Raw genomic sequence first — 21146 nt, forward strand, 5'->3', positions numbered from 1 at the left:
TCCTGTACCAAGGTCAGTGTCATTATCCTGTACCCCAAGTGTCAGTTATTATCCTGTACCCCAGTGTCAGTGTCATCATCCTGTACCCCAAGTGTCAGTGTCATCATCCTGTACCCCAAGTGTCAATGTCATTGTCCTGTACCCGAGTGTCAGCGTCATGATCCTGTACCCGAGTGTCAGGTCATTATCCTGTACCCCGAGTGTCAGCGTCATTATCCTGTACCCCGAGTGTCAGCGCGTCATTATCCTGTACCCGAGTGTCAGTCATTATCCTGTACCCGAGTGTCAGTGTCATTATCCTGTACCCCGAGTGTCAGTGTCATCATCCTGTACCCCGAGTGTCAGTGTCATCATCCTGTACCCCGAGTGTCAGTGTCATCATCCTGTACCCCGAGTGTCAGTGTCATATCCTGCACCCAAGTGTCAGCGTCATTATCCTGTACCCCAAGTGTCATTATCCTGTACCCGAGTGTCAGTGTCATATCCTGTACCCCGAGTGTCAGTGTCATTATCCTGTACTCCAGTGTCAGCGTCATTATCCTGTACCCGAGTGTCAGCGCGTCATTACCTGTACCCGAGTGTCATCATTATCCTGTACCCGAGTGTCAGTGTCATTATCCTGTACCCCGAGTGTCAGCGTCATTATCCTGTACCCGAGTGTCAGTGTCATTACCTGTACCCCGAGTGTCAGTGTCATTATCCTGTACCGAGTGTCAGTGTCATTATCCTGTACCCCGAGTGTCAGTGTCATATCCTGTACCCGAGTGTCAGTGTCATTATCCTGTACCCCGAGTGTCAGTGTCACTACTGTACCCGAGTGTCAGTGTCATTCCTGTACCCCAAGTGTCAGTGTCTATCTGTACCCCAAGTGTCAGTGTCATCATCCTGACACCAAGTGTCATCATTCATGTACACAAGTGTCATCATTCTGTACCCCAATGTCATTGTCATCATCCTGTACCCCAAGTGTCATCATCCTGTACCCCAAGTGTCATCATCCTGTACACCCAATGTCAGTGTCCTCTACCCCAAGTGTCATTATCCTGTACCCCCAAATGTCAGTGTCATTATCCTGTACCCCGAGTGTCAGCGTCATTATCCTGTACCCCAAGTCAGTGTCATATCCTGTACCCCGAGTGTCAGCGTCATTATCCTGTACCCCAAGTGTCAGTGTCATATCTTTGTAACCCGAATGTCAGTGTCATTATCCTGTACCCCAAGTGTCAGCGTCATTATCCTGTACCCCAAGTGTCAGCGTCATATCCTGTACCCCAAGTGTCAGTGTCATCATCCTGTACCCCAAGTGTCAATGTCATTGTCCTGTACCCCGAGTGTCAGCGTCATTACCTGTACCCCGAGTGTCAGCGTCATTATCCTGTACCCCGAGTGTCAGAGTCATTATCCTGTACCCCGAGTGTCAGCGTCATTATCCTGTACCCCGAGTGTCAGCGGCATTATCCTGTACCCCGAGTGTCAGCTCATTATCCTGCACCCCGAGTGTCAGTGTCATTATCCTGTACCCGAGTGTCAGTGTCATCATCCTGTACCCCGAGTGTCAGTGTCATCAGCCTGTACCCCGAGTGTCAGTGTCATCATCCTGTACCCCGAGTGTCAGTGTCATTATCCGGCACCCCAAGTGTCAGCGTCTTATCCTGTACCCCAAGTGTCATTATCCTGTACCCGAGTGTCAGTGTCATTATCCTGTACCCCGAGTGTCAGTGTCATTATCCTGTATCCAAGTGTCAGCGTCATTATCCTGTACCCCAAGTGTCAGCGCGTCATTATCCTGTACCCCGAGTGTCAGCATCATTATCTGTACCCCGAGGTGTCAGTGTCATTATCCTTGTACCCGAGTGTCAGCGTCATTATCCTGTACCCGAGTGTCAGTGTCATTATCCTGTACCCCGAGTGTCAGTGTCATTATCCTGTACCCCGAGGTCAGTGTCATTATCCTGTACCCCGAGTGTCAGTGTCATTATCCTGTACCCCGAGTGTCAGTGTCATTATCCTGTACCCAGAGTGTCAGTGTCACTATCCTGTACCCCGAGTGTCAGTGTCATTATCCTGTACCCCAAGTGTCAGTGTCATTATCTGTACCCCAAGTGTCAGTGTCATCATCCTGTACCCCGAGTGTCAGTGTCATTATCCTGTACCCCGAGTGTCGGTGTCATTATCCTGCACCCCGAGTGTCAGTGTCATTATCCTGTACCCCGAGTGTCAGTGTCATTATCCTGTACCCCGAGTGTCAGTGTCATTATCCTGTACCCCGAGTGTCAGTGGTCATAATCCTGTACCCGAGTGTCATTATCCTGCACCCGAGTGTCAGTGTCATATCCTGTACCCCAAGTGTCAGTGTCATTATCCTGTACCCCGAGTGTCAGTGTCATTATCCTGTACCCCAAGTGTCAGTGTCATTATCCTGTACCCCAAGTGTCAGTGTCATCATCCTGTACCCCAAGTGTCAGTGTCATTATCCTGTACCCCAAGTGTCAGTGTCATATCCTGCACCCCGAGTGTCAGTGTCATTATCCTGTACCCAGAGTGTCAGTGTCTTATCCTGTACCCCCAAGTGTCAGTGTCATTATCCTGTACCCCAAGTGTCAGTGTCATTATCCTGCACCCCGAGTGTCAGTGTCATTATCCTGTACCCCGAGTGTCAGTGTCATCATCCTGTACCCCGAGTGTCAGTGTCATCATCCTGTACCCCGAGTGTCAGTGTCATTATCCTGCACCCCAAGTGTCAGCGTCATTATCCTGTACCCCAAGTGTCATTATCCTGTACCCCGAGTGTCAGTGTCATTATCCTGTACCCCGAGTGTCAGTGTCATTATCCTGTACCCCGAGTGTCAGTGTCATTATCCTGTACCCCGAGTGTCAGTGTCATTATCCTGTACCCGAAGTGTCAGCGTCATTATCCTGTACCCCGAGTGTCAGCGTCATTATCCTGTACCCCGAGTGTCAGTGTCATTATCCTGTACCCCAAGTGTCAGTGTCATTATCCTGTACCCCAAGTGTCAGTGTAATTATCCTGTACCCCGAGTGTCAGTGTCATCGTCCTGTTCCCCAAGTGTCAGTGTCATTATCCTGTACCCCCGAGTGTCAGTGTCATTATTCTGTACCCCAGGTGTCAGTGTCATTATCCTGTACCCGAGTGTCAGCGTAATTATTCTGTACCCCAGGTGTCAGTGTCATTATCCTGTACCCCGAGTGTCAGCGTCATTATCCTGTACCCCGAGTGTCAGTGTCATTATCCTGTACCCCGAGTGTCAGTGTCATTATCCTGTATCCCGAGTGTCAGTGTCATTATCCTGTACCCCCGAGTGTCAGTGTCATTATTCTGTACCCCAGGTGTCAGTGTCATTATCCTGTACCCGAGTGTCAGCGTCATTATCCTGTACCCCGAGTGTCAGCGTCATTATCCTGTACCCCGAGTGTCAGCGTCATTATCCTGTACCCCGAGTGTCAGTGTCATTATCCTGTACCCCGAGTGTCAGTGTCATTATCCTGTACCCCGAGTGTCAGTGTCATTATCCTGTACCCCGAGTGTCAGTGTCATCGTCCTGTTCCCCAAGTGTCAGTGTCATTATCCTGTACCCCCGAGTGTCAGTGTCATTATTCTGTACCCCAGGTGTCAGTGTCATTATCCTGTACCCCGAGTGTCAGCGTCATTATTCTGTACCCCGAGTGTCAGTGTCATTGTCCTGTACCCGAGTGTCAGTGTCATTGTCCTGTACCCGAGTGTCAGTGTCATTATCCTGTACCCCGAGTGTCAGCGTCATTATCCTGTACCCCGAGTGTCAGTGTCATCGTCCTGTTCCCCAAGTGTCAGTGTCATTATCCTGTACCCCCGAGTGGCAGTGTCATTATTCTGTACCCCAGGTGTCAGTGTCATTATCCTGTACCCCGAGTGTCAGCGTCATTATTCTGTACCCCGAGTGTCAGTGTCATTGTCCTGCACCCCGAGTGTCAGTGTCATTATCCTGCACCCCGAGTGTCAGTGTCATTATCCTGTACCCCGAGTGTCAGTGTCATTGTCCTGTACCCCGAGTGTCAGTGTCATTGTCCTGTACCCCGAGTGTCAGTGTCATTATCCTGTACCCCGAGTGTCAGCGTCATTATCCTGTACCCCGAGTGTCAGTGTCATTATCCTGTACCCCGAGTGTCAGTGTCATTATCCTGTACCCCCGAGTGTCAGTGTCATTATTCTGTACCCCAGGTGTCAGTGTCATTATCCTGTACCCCGAGTGTCAGCGTCATTATCCTGTACCCCGAGTGTCAGTGTCATTATCCTGTACCCCGAGTGTCAGTGTCATTATCCTGTACCCCGAGTGTCAGTGTCATCGTCCTGTTCCCCGAGTGTCAGTGTCATTATCCTGTACCCCCGAGTGTCAGTGTCATTATTCTGTACCCCAGGTGTCAGTGTCATTATCCTGTACCCCGAGTGTCAGCGTCATTATTCTGTACCCCGAGTGTCAGTGTCATTGTCCTGTACCCCGAGTGTCAGTGTCATTGTCCTGTACCCCGAGTGTCAGTGTCATTATCCTGTACCCCGAGTGTCAGCGTCATTATCTGTACCCCGAGTGTCAGTGTCATCGTCCTGTTCCCCAAGTGTCAGTGTCATTATCCTGTACCCCCGAGTGGCAGTGTCATTATTCTGTACCCCGAGTGTCAGTGTCATTATCCTGTACCCCGAGTGTCAGTGTCATTATCCTGTACCCCGAGTGTCAGTGTCTTTATCCTGTACCCCGAGTGTCAGTGTCATTATCCTGTACCCCGAGTGTCATCATCCTGTACCCCGAGTGTCAGTGTCACTATCCTGTACCCCGAGTGTCAGTGTCATTATCCTGTACCCCGAGTGTCAGTGTCATTATCCTGTACCCCGAGTGTCACTGTCATTATCCTGTACCCCGAGTGTCACTGTCATTATCCTGTACCCCGAGTGTCAGTGTCATCATCCTGTACCCCGAGTGTCAGCGTCATTATCCTGTACCCCGAGTGTCAGTGTCATCATCCTGTACCCCGAGTGTCAGCGTCATTATCCTGTACCCCGAGTGTCAGTGTCATTATCCTGTACCCCGAGTGTCAGCGTCATTATCCTGTACCCCGAGTGTCAGTGTCATTATCCTGTACCCCGAGTGTCAGTGTCATTATCCTGTACCCCGAGTGTCAGCGTCATTACCCTGTACCCCGAGTGTCAGCGTCATTATCCTGTACCCCGAGTGTCAGTGTCATTATCCTGTACCCCGAGTGTCAGTGTCATCGTCCTGTTCCCCGAGTGTCAGTGTCATTATCCTGTACCCCGAGTGTCAGTGTCATTATCCTGTACCCCGAGTGTCAGTGTCATTATCCTGTACCCCGAGTGTCAGTGTCATTATTCTGTACCCCAGGTGTCAGTGTCATTATCCTGTACCCCGAGTGTCAGCGTCATTATTCTGTACCCCGAGTGTCAGTGTCATTGTCCTGTACCCCGAGTGTCAGTGTCATTGTCCTGTACCCCGAGTGTCAGTGTCATTATCCTGTACCCCGAGTGTCAGCGTCATTATCCTGTACCCCGAGTGTCAGTGTCATCGTCCTGTTCCCCAAGTGTCAGTGTCATTATCCTGTACCCCCGAGTGTCAGTGTCATTATTCTGTACCCCAGGTGTCAGTGTCATTATCCTGTACCCCGAGTGTCAGCGTCATTATCCTGTACCCCGAGTGTCAGTGTCATTATCCTGTACCCCAAGTGTCAGTGTCATTGTCCTGTACCCCAAGTGTCAGTGTCATTATCCTGTACCCCAAGTGTCAGTGTCATTATCCTGCACCCCAAGTGTCAGTGTCATTATCCTGCACCCCAAGTGTCAGTGTCATTATCCTGTACCCCAAGTGTCAGTGTCATTATCCTGTACCCCAAATGTCAGCGTCATTATCCTGTACCCCAAGTGTCAGCGTCATTATCCTGTACCCCGAGTGTCAGTGTCATCGTCCTGTTCCCCGAGTGTCAGTGTCATTATCCTGTACCCCGAGTGTCAGTGTCATTATCCTGTACCCCGAGTGTCAGTGTCATTATCCTGTACCCCGAGTGTCAGTGTCATTATCCTGTACCCCGAGTGTCATCATCCTGTACCCCGAGTGTCAGTGTCACTATCCTGTACCCCGAGTGTCAGTGTCATTATCCTGTACCCCGAGTGTCACTGTCATTATCCTGTACCCCGAGTGTCAGTGTCATTATCCTGTACCCCGAGTGTCAGTGTCATTATCCTGTACCCCGAGTGTCAGCGTCATTATCCTGTACCCCGAGTGTCAGTGTCATCATCCTGTACCCCGAGTGTCAGCGTCATTATCCTGTACCCCGAGTGTCAGTGTCATTATCCTGTACCCCGAGTGTCAGTGTCATTATCCTGTACCCCGAGTGTCAGCGTCATTATCCTGTACCCCGAGTGTCAGTGTCATTATCCTGTACCCCGAGTGTCAGTGTCATTATCCTGTACCCCGAGTGTCAGCGTCATTACCCTGTACCCCGAGTGTCAGTGTCATTACCCTGTACCCCAAGTGTCAGCGTCATTATCCTGTACCCCGAGTGTCAGTGTCATTATCCTGTACCCCGAGTGTCAGTGTCATTATCCTGTACCCCGAGTGTTAGTGTCATTATCCTGTACCCCGAGTGTCAGTGTCATTATCCTGTACCCCGAGTGTCAGTGTCATTATCCTGTACCCCGAGTGTCAGTGTCATTATCCTGCACCCCGAGTGTCAGTGTCATTATCCTGTACCCCGTGTGTCAGCGTCATTATCCTGTACCCCGAGTGTCAGTGTCATTATCCTGTACCCCAAGTGTCAGTGTCATTATCCTGTACCCCAGGTGTCAGTGTAATTATCCTGTACCCCTAGTGTCAGCGTCATTATCCTGCACCCCGAGTGTCAGCGTCATTATCCTGTACCCCAAGTGTCAGTGTCATTATCCTGTACCCCGAGTGTCAGTGTCATTATCCTGTACCCCTAGTGTCAGCGTCATTATTCTGTACCCCGTGTGTCAGCGTCATCATCCTGTACCCCGAGTGTCAGTGTCATTATCCTGTACCCCAAGTGTCAGCGTCATTATCCTGTACCCGAGTGTCAGTGTCATTATCCTGTACCCCCGAGTGTCAGTGTCATTATCCTGTACCCCGAGTGTCAGTGTCATTATCCTGTACCCCAAGTGTCAGTGTCATCATCCTGTACCCCAAGTGTCAGTGTGTTATTGTTGTGTACCCCACTATTGATATGATGTAGCGGTACAGCGTGGCGCCTCCCTCTGACTCTTCGCTCTCTTCCTCTTCCTCTTCCAGCGCTGTGCGGTGGAGAGATCTCTGAACCGGCCGGGGTGATCCTGTCTCCTGATTGGCCACAGAATTATGCAAAGGGCCAGGACTGTGTGTGGGGGATCCATGTACAGGAGGACCGGCGGGTGCTGCTGGAGATAGAGATGTGAGCAGTCTGGAGTGTGACCCCCAACACTATACACACCCGATACACAGAGGATACACACAGGGTACACAGGATACACAGAGGATACACAGAGGATACACAGAGGGTACACAGGATACACACAGGATACACACAGGATACACACACACTATACACACAGGATACACAGAGGATACACACAGGATACACAGGATCCACACAGGATACACAGAGGGTACACACAGGATACACACAGGATACACAGAGGATACACACAGGATACACAGAGGATACACACTATACACACACGATACACAGAGAATACACAGAGGATACACACTATACACACACGATACACAGAGGATACACACTATACACACACGATACACAGAGGATACACAGAGGATACACACAGGATACACACAGGGTACACACACGATACACAGAGGATACACACAGGATACACACAGGATACACAGAGGATACACACAGGATACACACAGGATACACACAGGATACACACACGATACACAGAGGATACACACAGGATACACACAGGATACACAGAGGATACACACAGGATACACACAGGATACACAGAGGATACACACAGGGTACACACACGATACACAGAGGATACACACAGGATACACACACGATACACAGAGGATACACAGAGGATACACACAGGATACACACAGGATACACACAGGATACACAGAGGATACACACAGGATACACACAGGATACACACATGATACACACTATACACACAGGATACACACACAGGATACACACAGGGTACACACACGATACACAGAGGATACACACAGGATACACACATGATACACACTATACACACAGGATACACAGACAGGATACACACAGGGTACACACACGATACACACAGGATACACACATGATACACACTATACACACAGGATACACACACAATATGTACAATACACAGAGGATACACATTATACACACAGGATACACACATGATACACACTATACACACAGGGTACACACAGGATACACACACAATATGTACAATACACACAGGATACACACATGATACACACTATACACACAGGGTACACACAGGATACACACATGATAAACACACGATACACACAGGATACATACACTATACACACAGGATACACACATGATACACACTATACACACAGGATACACACATGATACACACTATACACACAGGGTACACACAGGGTACACACATGATAAACACACGATACACACAGGATACATACACTATACACACAGGGTACACACAGGATACACACACGATACACACAGGATACACACATGATAAACACACGATACACACAGGATACATACACTATACACACAGGATACACACAGGGTACACACATGATATACACAGGATACACACACAATACACACAGGGTACACACAGGGTACACACTATACACACAGGATACACACTATACACACAGGATACACACATGATACACACATGATATACACAGGATACACACATGATATACACACGATACACAATGAATACACACACAGGATACACACTATACACACAGTATACACACACGATACACACAGGATACACACTATACACACAGGATACACACTATACACACAGGATACACACACAATATGTACAATACACACAGGATACACACATGATACACACTATACACACAGGATACACACACAGGATACACACATGATACACACTATACACACAGGATACACACACGATACACACAGGATACACACTATACACACAGGATACACACTATACACACAGGATACACACACAATATGTACAATACACACAGGATACACACATGATACACACTATACACACAGGATACACACTATACACACAGGATACACACACAATATGTACAATACACACAGGATACACACATGATACACACTATACACACAGGATACACACACAGGATACACACATGATACACACACGATACACACAGGATACACACAGGATACACACACTAGATACACACACAATATGTACAATACACACACACTATACACACAGGATACATACATGATATGTACAATACACACAGGATACACACAGGATACACAATGAATACACACACTATACACACAGGGTACACACAGGGTACACACAGGGTACACACACTATACACACATGATACACACACGATACACACAGGATACACACACTATACACACATGATACACACACGATACACACAGGATACACACACTATACACACAGGATACACACACTATACACACATGATACACACACTATACACACAGGATACACACACTATACACACAGGATACACACACTATACACACAGGATACACACACGATAAACACAGGATACACAGAGGATACACACACAATATGTACAATACACACACGATACACACAGGGTACACACAGGATACACACAGGATACACACGTGCTGTCCCTCCAGTGACCTCACTCTCGGTGCCTCGTACCTCCCTGATGAATCTATTTCCTTGCACCTTATTCCATCTCTGCTTGCTGTCTGCAGACTGAACATCCGGCGCAGTGATGCCCTGACGGTCTATGATGGCGATGACCTCACAGCGCGGGTCCTCGGACAGTACATGGGCGTTCACCAACGGTTTAACCTCTTCTCCTCCGCTAATGATGTGACCCTACAGTTCCAGTCTGACCCCAATGACCCCGTGTTCAGTCTGAGCCAGGGATTCATCATACATTTCAAAGGTAGAGATTGCTCCTGACTGGGCTCACCCCATGTACCAGTGCCTGGCCATACTCCAGTCACATCCCAAGCTGCACCCACAAATTGCCTGTTTACTGCCATTATAACCAGAAGTCTTCCAAGCTGCCTCCGCTGTCTCACTCCCTGTGCGGAGCGCTCCCTGCTGCGCTGTTTTGGGGGAGGTGTAGTGTCCAGAGCTTTCATGTCGAACATACTACATCTCATTATGGGATTTCATCTCCTGTTCAGGGTATGTCTCACAGCATAGCACCGACAGAGTGCAGAACTGTGAATGCAGCTCTGGATGTCACTAGAGTATAAGACCTGATGTAGGTGTGCATTAAAGGGGTATTCCCATCTCAGGATGACCCCCTCTCTGACCTCGTTCTGGCTCCATGCGGAGGATGCAATTGGTTGGAGATATGGAAACAGATGATGGGAGTCATGGATCAGCGCTGCACAGTCCTCCCCATCCTGAATGGGTATACCCCTTTAAGAGGATGAAGGCTATCTATTTTGTAAGAGTTAGTGACAGAGCTCAGGTGCCTCACGCCTCGTGCCTCAATGTTGTCCACTGCGTATAGCCCTTCCAGATATTTTCTCTTCTCCCTAGAGGTGCCACGGAATGACACGTGCTCGGCTTTACCTGAAATACAGTCGGGGTGGAAGACGTCCTCACACCCTGATCTCATCCGTGGCACAGTGGTGACCTATCAGTGTGAACCTGGGTATGACATCATCGGATCAGACATCCTCACCTGCCAATGGGATTTGTCGTGGAGCAATGCCCCTCCCACCTGCGAGAAGAGTAAGTGAATGAGCGTCTGTCCTCTGAGGAGCCAGCCAATGACTGAGCGGGCCCTAACAGATTCTGGGGCCCCTGTGATTGGCCTTTGTCGCTATAGGTCATTATACATAGGTGATGACAAGGTCTCCCCCTCTCTATAGTCTTGAACTGCGCTGACCCCGGGGAGATCGCCAACGGTGTCCGTAGGGCTTTCGATCCACGGTTTCCCATTGGCTCTCACGTCCACTATTCCTGCAATGAGGGTTACACGCTGGAAGGAAGCGAAATCCTGACCTGTTACAACCGAGACACCGGGACCCCCAAATGGAGCGACAGGATCCCCAAGTGTGTCTGTAAGTACGACACCCAGCTTTCCCAGAGTCCTGAACGGCTCCATGCTGGGAGACTTATCCCTCCTGATTGGCTGAGAGGGGTCACCTGACAGAGTCCACAGCCCTCCTGCTATACAGTGGTCATGGAGTCTGTCAAAGGAATTCCGAGGGATTGATTTACAATACGTTTTATTATTTCAGGGGATTCAGTCAGGTCTGTCCTTATAGAATGAGGCTGGATCAGGGGAAGGTCATCCCGGACCCCCTGACCGAAACCCCGCTGACCCCTCATCGCCCAACTTCTGTATATAATATATTCTTATGTGGGTCACCTCTGGAAACAGTCAGCAGTCATGTGGCTAGAAGCCCCAGAAAAACATACCTGTCATACATCAGATGACTGTACAGAACCCGGTGCAAAGGCCACAATACCCAGAGTGCGAATCACCAGAACAAACTGGGATTACAGCTCTGAAGCTACAGAATAGTGAGTGCAGCTCTGGAGTATAATACAGGATGTAACTCAGGATCAGTAATGTATGTACACGGTGACTTCACTAGCAGAATAGTGAGTGCAGCTCTGGGGTATAATACAGGATGTAACTCAGGATCAGTACAGGATAAGTAATGTATGTACACAGTGACTCCACCAGCAGAATAGTGAGTGCAGCTCTGGAGTATAATACAGGATGTAACTCAGGATCAGTACAGGATAAGTCATGTATGAACACAGTGACTGCACCAGCAGAATAGTGAGTACAGCTCTGGAGTATAATACAGGATGTAACTCAGGATCAGTACAGGATAGGTAATGTATGTACACAGTGACTGCACCAGCAGAATAGTGAGTGTAGCTCTGGAGTATAATACAGGATGTAACTGAGGATCAGTACAGGATAAGTAATGTATGTACACAGTGACTGCACCAGCAGAATAGTGAGTGCAGCTCTGGAGTATAATACAGGATGTAACTCAGGATCAGTACAGGATAAGTAATGTATGTACACAGTGACGTCACCAGCAGAATAGTGAGTGCAGCTCTGGATTATAATATAGGATATAACTCGGGATCAGTACAGGATAAGTAATGTATGTACACAGTGACTGTACCAGCAGAATAGTGAGTGCAGCTCTGGAGTATAATACAGGATGTAACTCAGGATCAGTACAGGATAAGTAATGTATGTACACAGTGACTCCTCCAGCAGAATAGTGAGTGCAGCTCTGGAGTATAATACAGGATGTAACTCAGGATCAGTACAGGATAAGTAATGTATGTACACAGTGACTGCACCAGCAGAATAGTGAGTGCAGCTCTGGAGTACAATACAGGATGTAACTCAGGATCAGTACAGGATAAGTAATGTATGTACACAGTGACTGTACCAGCAGAATAGTGAGTGCAGCTCTGGAGTATAATACAGGATGTAACTCAGGATCAGTACAGGATAAGTAATGTATGTACACAGTGACGGCACCAGCAGAATAGTGAGTGCGGCTCTGGAGTATAATACAGGATGTAACTCAGGATCAGTACAGGATAAGTAATGTATGTACACAGTGACTGCACCAGCAGAATAGTGAGTGCAGCTCTGGAGTATAATACAGGATGTAACTCAGGATCAGTACATGATAAGTAATGTATGTACACAGTGACGGCACCAGCAGAATAGTGAGTGCAGCTCTGGAGTATAATACAGGATGTAACTCAGGATCAGTACAGGATAAGTAATGTATGTACACAGTGACTGCACCAGCAGAATAGCGAGTGCAGCTCTGGAGTATAATACAGGATGTAACTGAGGATCAGTACAGGATAAGTAATGTGTGTACTCAGTGACTGCACCAGCAGAATAGTGAGTGCAGCTCTGGAGTATAATACAGGATGTAACTCAGGATCAGTACAGGATAAGTAATGTATGTACACAGTGACTGCACCAGCAGAATAGCGAGTGCAGCTCTGGAGTATAATACAGGATGTAACTCAGGATCAGTACATGATAAGTAATGTATGTACACAGTGACGGCACCAGCAGAATAGTGAGTGCAGCTCTGGAGTATAATACAGGATGTAACTCAGGATCAGTACAGTATAAGTAATGTATGTACACAGTGACTGCACCAGCAGAATAGCGAGTGCAGCTCTGGAGTATAATACAGGATGTAACTGAGGATCAGTACAGGATAAGTAATGTGTGTACTCAGTGACTGCACCAGCAGAATAGTGAGTGCAGCTCTGGAGTATAATACAGGATGTAACTCAGGATCAGTACAGGATAAGTAATGTATGTACACAGTGACTGCACCAGCAGAATAGCGAGTGCAGCTCTGGAGTATAATACAGGATGTAACTCAGGATCAGTACATGATAAGTAATGTATGTACACAGTGACGGCACCAGCAGAATAGTGAGTGCAGCTCTGGAGTATAATACAGGATGTAACTCAGGATCAGTACAGGATAAGTAATGTATGTACACAGTGACTGCACCAGCAGAATAGCGAGTGCAGCTCTGGAGTATAATACAGGATATAACTGAGGATCAGTACAGGATAAGTAATGTATGTACACAGTGACTTCACCAGCAGAATAGTGAGTGCAGCTCTGGAGTATAATACAGGATGTAACTGAGGATCAGTACAGGATAAGTAATGTATGTACACAGTGACTGCACCTGCAGAATAGTGAGTGCAGCTCTGGAGTATAATACTGGATGTAACTCAGGATCAGTACAGGATAAGTAATGTATGTACACAGTGACTGCACCAGCAGAATAGTGAGCGCAGCTCTGGAGTATAATACAGGATGTAACTCAGGATCAGTACAGGATAAGTAATGTATGTACACAGTGACTGCACCAGCAGAATAGTGAGTGCAGCTCTGGAGTATAATACAGGATGTAACTCAGGATCAGTACAGGATAAGTAATGTATGTACACAATGACTGCACCAGCAGAATAGTGAGTGCAGCTCTGGGGTATATTATGGCCTAATGTCTTATATGTACACAATGGTTGCTCTTTATGGAGATTCGTTCTATATGTGAAGGTGGAAATCGGGCATGTATGTTGTCTTTGCCTCTCTGAATGCCTTGCTCATCAGACAAGCTCCACATGTGGGTTCTCTGCGGTGTGGAGAGCAGCTGCTCTAGTGGAGACTATTATTTCTGCATTTTCAGGTGACCTTTCTAGGTATCACACAATGCCCAGACTTGCAGGTTGTATTTATAGCTGATAATTCCCATGGTGCCCTCAGCCTCCTGACATGCAGCAACTGGGCTGCTGCCATCACTGTGACCTTGGGCAGGTCGTCCTCATCCTCAGAGGCACCTGAGTCCTCTCTGCAGCTCTCTGTGCTCCTGACATTTTGCAGGTGCCCTCTAGTGGATATTTGTGGTATTTTAAATAGTCTGTTGTGAAGTCTAAGTATATTACAGCTCAGTGTCAACTCTTCTGATGATCTCATTATGCAGATTTTAAGTTCCACCACATATTATGCCTCGTCTTTGAGAAGACCACCCCCAGAAGACCGTCCCCCTAGGAAACCACCTCTAAGAGGACAACCCCCTAGAAGACCACATCGATAAGAGGCCACCTCCTAGAAGCCCACCCCCTAGGAAACCATCTCATAGAAAGCAGAGCACAACCCTAGGAGTCCACTCCCTAAAAAAAGACCATACCCCTAGGAGACCACCCCCTTAAAGAACACATCCCAAGGAGACCACCTCCTAGAACACAACAGGAGACCACCCCAGGAAGGCTAACCCCCTAGGAAACCACCTCCTAGAACCCCCCCCCAGGACACCATCTCTTAGAAGACCATTCCTCTAGGAGACCACCCCCTAAAAGACCGCCCACCCTAGAAAACCACCTGTAAAAACACCACTTCCTAGGAAACTATTGCCTAGAAAACCACTCCATAGCAGAGCACAACCCTAGGAGCTCACTCCATAGAAGACCACTCCCTAAAAAAATCCTCCTAAAAGACCACACCCCATAGGAGACCACTCCCTTAAAGGCCAAACCCCTAGGAGACCAGCCCATAGGACACCATCTTCTAAAAGAACATTTCTCTAGGATACCACCTCCCTAGGATATCATTCCCCTAGGAGACCTCCTCCTAGAAGACCACCCCTAGGACACCATCTCCTAGATGACCATTCCTCTAGAAAACCAACTCCTAAAAGACCATTCCTCTAGAAAACCACCTCCTAAAAGACCATTCCTATAGAAAACCACCTCCTAAAAGACTATTCCTCTAGGAAACCACCCCCCAGGACACCACCATCTCCTAGATGACCGTTCCTCTAGAAAACCACTTCCCTAGGCAGTGTCGGACTGTGGTACCAACGGTCCACCAGTAAAATTTATTTTGGGGGCCACCATACGGGTACATTTAAATATAAAATAATCTAACAAGTTTTTTATATGAACATAGGCTGGTAGATGTGCTGTACATTGAATATATGTATGTAGTGCAGTAAATGTGCCACTTGTGCAGGGAGTGGGAGACTAGGGGCCCACTGGGGGATTCCCCTGTAACCCTGTGGGCCAGTCCGAGCCTGTCCCTAGGAGACCATGTCCTAGAAGACCCCCCCCCCCCCAGGACACCGTCTCCTTGAAGACTTTTCCTCTAGGATACCGCCTCCTAGAAGACCACACCCCTTGAACACCAGTCCCTAGAAGACCACCCCCTAGGAGCCCATATTTCACTGCAATTTTGTGTGGTTGTTTCAAAGAGGTTCCATTATATATTGAGGTACCAGCAGAGACTACATAGATCTACAGTTTATACTCCTGAGAGTCACCCCGTTATGAAATTCATTTTTAGTGAAGTACGAGCCATGTCTGAACCCGGGCGTCCCTGAGAACGGCTACCAGACCCTGTATAAGCACCACTACCAGGCCGGGGAGGCGCTCCGGTTCTTCTGCTACGAGGGCTTCGAGCTGATCGGAGAAGTGACCATCATCTGCGTCCCAGGGCATCCATCCCAGTGGACGAACCAACCTCCTCTCTGCAAAAGTGAGTGCAACCCTGCTGCCCCCAGCTGGTCCGTGGCCTGTCACGCACACTGACCCTCTCTTCTCTTGCTTTCACTTTCAGTTGCATATGAGGAGCTCCTGGACGACAGGAAACTGGAAGGTGTGAATTAGCGGCTGTTACTTGTGACATCCCCGCCATGTCATCACCTCCATCTCTTATCTTGTCCAGTCACCACCTTTCCATTAACCATCATCATCATCTTCATGTCTAGAAGGTTGGTGGTCTTGGCATCCACAGACAGAGCGTCCCCCCCTCATAGGTACGTGACCCACTTTCTTCCTCTTCCAGTTGCCCAGACGACAGACCCCTCCCATCAGATGGAGGGCGGAAACATTGCGCTGGCGATTTTCCTGCCCATCATCCTGGTCATCCTGCTGATCGGCGGAATCTACATCTATTACACAAAGTGAGTGGAGGGTTTTCAGTTATTTAAAGGGTAACTCCATCTGCTGGTGACAACAGTCCTTTTTATCACAAGAATGAACGAGTTGTCACGGCTCCGCCCCTTTCATTGATGATATCATCAACATTTATCAATACAAGTCTAGTAATCCGGAAACTGCTCCCTAAAACATTCTCGGAACTAAATCTCGAAAATGATATGTCAAGATGAGAAAAGGGGAAGCGAATAATAATTTATTACTTTCATTTATTTAAATTCATGCAGATTACATTGTTGGGGGTGTGGTTACGTATTAAAGGGCAGGACCATCAGCGCTCACAGTCGCATTGGCCTTCAAGAGGTTTCACGTCCGTGTCCAGTATGGCGGCCGGCTCTTCACTGTCTCTGTCTCCCCCGCAGGTTTCAAGGCAAGTCTTTGTTTGGGTTTTCGTTCCCGGCCTCCCATTCCTACAGCCCCATCACTGTGGAGTCCGATTTCAACAACCCCTTATACGAGGCTGGGGTGAGTGTGTGAAAAATCCCATTCAGTCATTAAATTTTTGGGTGTGATATCAGTGCCTGGGGAAGTTGGGTGACTAATAGGGCCCCTGTGGGGGATTGTTACCCAGCGATCCCAGAATCCTGAACGGCAAATCTGCTTAGTTATATAGACAGACAGATCGAAACCAGAGATGGCAACCAGTCATGGAACAGATATTATGATCAATACCCCCCCTAAAAACGGATGGTATGGGCCATTAAGGCAATTATCCACTACAAGGGCTGAACCATTGTAGCGCAATGGGGTCCGTTACTTTCTAACTAGGCGGCATTGCCATTCAGAGGATTGAGAAAACCTTGTAATAAGCCGGGCATCCTCAAACTGTGGCAAAACTACAACTCCCACACTGCCCTGCTGTAGGCTGTTGGGGCATGCTGGGAGTTGTAGTTTTGCAACAGCTGGAGGGCCGCAGTTTGAGGATGCCTGTATAAGCGATACAGTACATGGGGCACGTCCTCCGTCTCTACTGGCGTCTCTTTCTCTTGCAGGATACCCGGGAGTATGAAGTGTCGATTTGAAGATGGGTTTCATTGTGGGGACGACTATGGGCGGGTGGGGGGTATACACGAGGAGGGATATATCAGATTATACACAGATCGAGGGTCTTACTTTACAGATTGCAATCACAAGCTGCACAGCCCCTCACCCTGCGATCGTCCATCATGTGATCTGTCGCCATCACCCACAGAGTTCTAAACACTTAGGGTTGGGGGGGAGGGGGGGGGGGCTTTAAACTGCGCCCATGTCTCTATCAAGGAGCTGGGCCGCCATCTTGGGGAAGACTATGATCGCTGCAGGCTCTTTGTAATAGCACAGTAACGGACGGACACTGGCGAAACCATGTATTATAGCCGTTATTTATTTCCAAAGTTTCGTATCGTATCGCGCTTCTTAAATCTCCATCGGCTATTGTGGTTGTAAAATATTATTTTCCTTTCAGGTTTTTTTTAATAACGGCCGCGTTCATCAGCAATTATTTATTTTAGGTTTTGTCGCACGACTCCAGGGAGTTGTCTATTTTAAATGACCCCTTTTTATGAAATGCAAAAATAAAAATATAGAAAAAAAAAATCAGGGATTTATTTCAACAACTAATTCCTTCTTGGTCTACTAGAAAATGGCCGCCCTTGTTCAGCACCAGAAACGATTACTAGTGTCAGGTGACTCGTCTGTTTAAAACTCTGTGCCTTCACCCCCGCCATCTTGCATTAACCCATAATGTGACCTCCCACCCTTGTAAATGTCATTGTGCCAAAGTAATTACTGCAATGTCCGTGCTCTAGCGGGAGCTGCTCATGTTGCCATTAACCACTCCAGCGCTGGGTCCAGATTTGTTCTCATTGACTTCCCTCGGCGTCGCTGTTCTCGTCATTCTAGTAGGGATCAGAGTGACGGCTCTGCCGCCCATCACAACTTCTGTCTGTCTCTTTTCCTTCATGAATTAATTTCACTTTGTCTGGGAGATTTAAACATGGCCGCCACGGCGCACTGAGAAATGTTGAGCTCTCCCTGCGCGCGGGGCCGCCTGTGGTCACTTCCAGCGCCGCTTCTCAAACTGGCTTTATTTTCAGGCAATAAAGAGCGAGATTTGTAAAAAAAATTAAAACGTGTTCTTGTGCTTTCTTTTAAAATAAGCCTGAAGCGCTGCGGGCGGGCCATCTTGTCGGCTGAACAGGAACCAGTGAGAATAACGAGGCACAACAGTCCAGCAGCCGGGCTACTGTGCCACCAATGAGAATACAAATACAGGACTTGGGTGCCAGCTGTACCCGCCTCCTGTACCTGTATTAAAGGTTAATTATCACTGGTGGCGATGTGTCCCCCCCCAGTATTAAAGTCATTGGTGGCAGTGGCAGTTCTCATCGGAGCCCCAGCAGTGTAATCGCTGGGCTCCGATCGGTTACCATGGCAGCCAGGACACTACTGACGCCTTCCATGGTAATCTCCCTGCTGCTGTGTGCACTATGCACAGGGACAGTGTGAGGGTCCTAGTCACCGTAATAGAGCTGTATCAGGGGGAATAGGGAATATCGTATAATTATCGGCTCTAAAAAAAAACTAAAAACGGTCGATCCCACTATGCACTGTGCGTATGCGGGGCCCAGAGGAATCAGACAGGAGCAATCAAGCACCATTTATCTAGGTAGGACTGTTAGGGATAGCGGAGTACAGCAGTCTAGTAGAGATACCTGGGCCGCAGTGGGCATGCTCTACCAGTGCTCCATTCACCTCTATAACACTGCTGTGCTCCACTATCTCCAGACCCATAGATATAAATGAAGCCGCAGTGGGCATGCTCTACCGATGCTCCATTCACCTCTATGACACTGCTGTGCTCCGCCATCTCCAACAGTCCCATAGATATAAATGGAGCCGCAGTGGGCATGCTCAATCAGATCTCCATTCACCTCTATGACACTGCTGTGCTCCACTATCTCCAGACCCATAGATATGAATGGAGCCGCAGTGGGCATGCTCTACCGATGCTCCATTCACCTCTATGACACTGCTGTGCTCAGCTATCTTCAGCAGTCCCATAGATATAAATGGAGCCGCAGTGGGCATGCTCAATCAGATCTCCATTCCACCTCTATGACACTGCCTGTGCTCCGCTATCTCCAGACTCCATAGATATGAATGGAGCCGCAGTGGGCATGCTCTACCGATGCTCCATTCACCTCTATGACACTGCGGTGCTCTGCTATCTCCAGACCCATAGATATGAATGGAGCCGCAGTGGGCATGCTCTACCGATGCTCCATTCACCTCTATGATACTGCTGCGCTCCGCTATCTCCAGCAGTCCCATAGATATAAATGAAGCCGCAGTGGGCATGCTCAATTCAGATCTCCATTCACCTCTATGACACTGCTGTGCTCAGCTATCTCAGCAGTCCCATAGATATGAATGGAGCCGCAGTGGGCATGCTCTACCGATGCTCCATTCACCTCTATGACACTGCTGCGCTCCGCTATCTCCAGACCCATAGATATGAATGGAGCCGCAGTGGGCATGCTCAATCAGATCTCCATTCACCTCTATGACACTGCTGCGCTCCGCTATCTCCAGACCCATAGATATGAATGAAGCAGCAGTGGGCATGCTCAATCAGATCTTCATTCACCTCTATGACACTTCTGTGCTCCGCTATCTCCAGACCCATAGATATGAATGGAGCCGCAGTGGGCATGCTCAATCAGATCTTCATTCACCTCTATGACACTGCTGCGCTCCGCTATCTCCAGACCCATAGGTATGAATGAAGCCGCAGTGGGGCATGCTCAATCAGATCTCCATTCACCTCTATGACACTGCTGTGCTCCGCTATCTCCAGACCCATACATATGAATGAAGCAGCAGTGGGCATGCTCAATCAGATCTCCATTCACCTCTATGACACTGCTGCGCTCCGCTATCTCCAGACCCATAGATATGATGAAGCAGCAGTGGGCATGCTCAATCAGCTCTCCATTCACCTCTATGACACTGCTGTGCTCCGCTATCTCCGGCAGACCCATAGATATGAATGAAGCCGCAGTGGGCATGCTCAATCAGATCTCCATTCACCTCTATGACATCTGCTGTGCTCCACTATCTCCAGACCCATAGATATGAATGGAGCCGCAGTGGGTATGCTCAATCAGATCTTCATTCACCTCTATGACACTGCTGTGCTCCGCTATCTCCAGACCCATAGATATGAATGAAGCCGCAAGTGGGCATGCTCTACCGATGCTCCATTCACCTCTATGACACTGCTGTGCTCCGCTATCTCCAGACCCATAGATATGAATGAAGCAGCAGTGGGCATGCTCTACCGATGCTCCATTCACCTCTATGACACTGCTGTGCTCC

At 48.4% G+C, this 21146-nt stretch overlaps 1 protein-coding gene across 1 annotated transcript in view; it reads left to right on the top strand.

The window, feature by feature from the left end:
- Positions 1-17809, top strand: part of LOC122930272 (seizure protein 6 homolog) — a 27188-nt gene extending 9379 nt beyond the window's left edge. The window contains exons 2-10 of the mRNA XM_044283519.1: positions 7305-7443; positions 9991-10187; positions 10799-10993; positions 11134-11325; positions 16135-16326; positions 16408-16446; positions 16636-16753; positions 17150-17252; positions 17780-17809. Of these exons, the coding sequence (XP_044139454.1) occupies positions 7305-7443; positions 9991-10187; positions 10799-10993; positions 11134-11325; positions 16135-16326; positions 16408-16446; positions 16636-16753; positions 17150-17252; positions 17780-17809 (1205 nt within the window). The remainder of the gene's footprint in view (positions 1-7304; positions 7444-9990; positions 10188-10798; positions 10994-11133; positions 11326-16134; positions 16327-16407; positions 16447-16635; positions 16754-17149; positions 17253-17779) is intronic.
- The last annotated feature ends 3337 nt before the right edge of the window (positions 17810-21146 follow it).

Source organism: Bufo gargarizans, chromosome 1 (genome assembly GCF_014858855.1).
Source record: "Bufo gargarizans isolate SCDJY-AF-19 chromosome 1, ASM1485885v1, whole genome shotgun sequence".
Classification (NCBI taxonomy): Eukaryota; Metazoa; Chordata; class Amphibia; order Anura; family Bufonidae; genus Bufo; species Bufo gargarizans.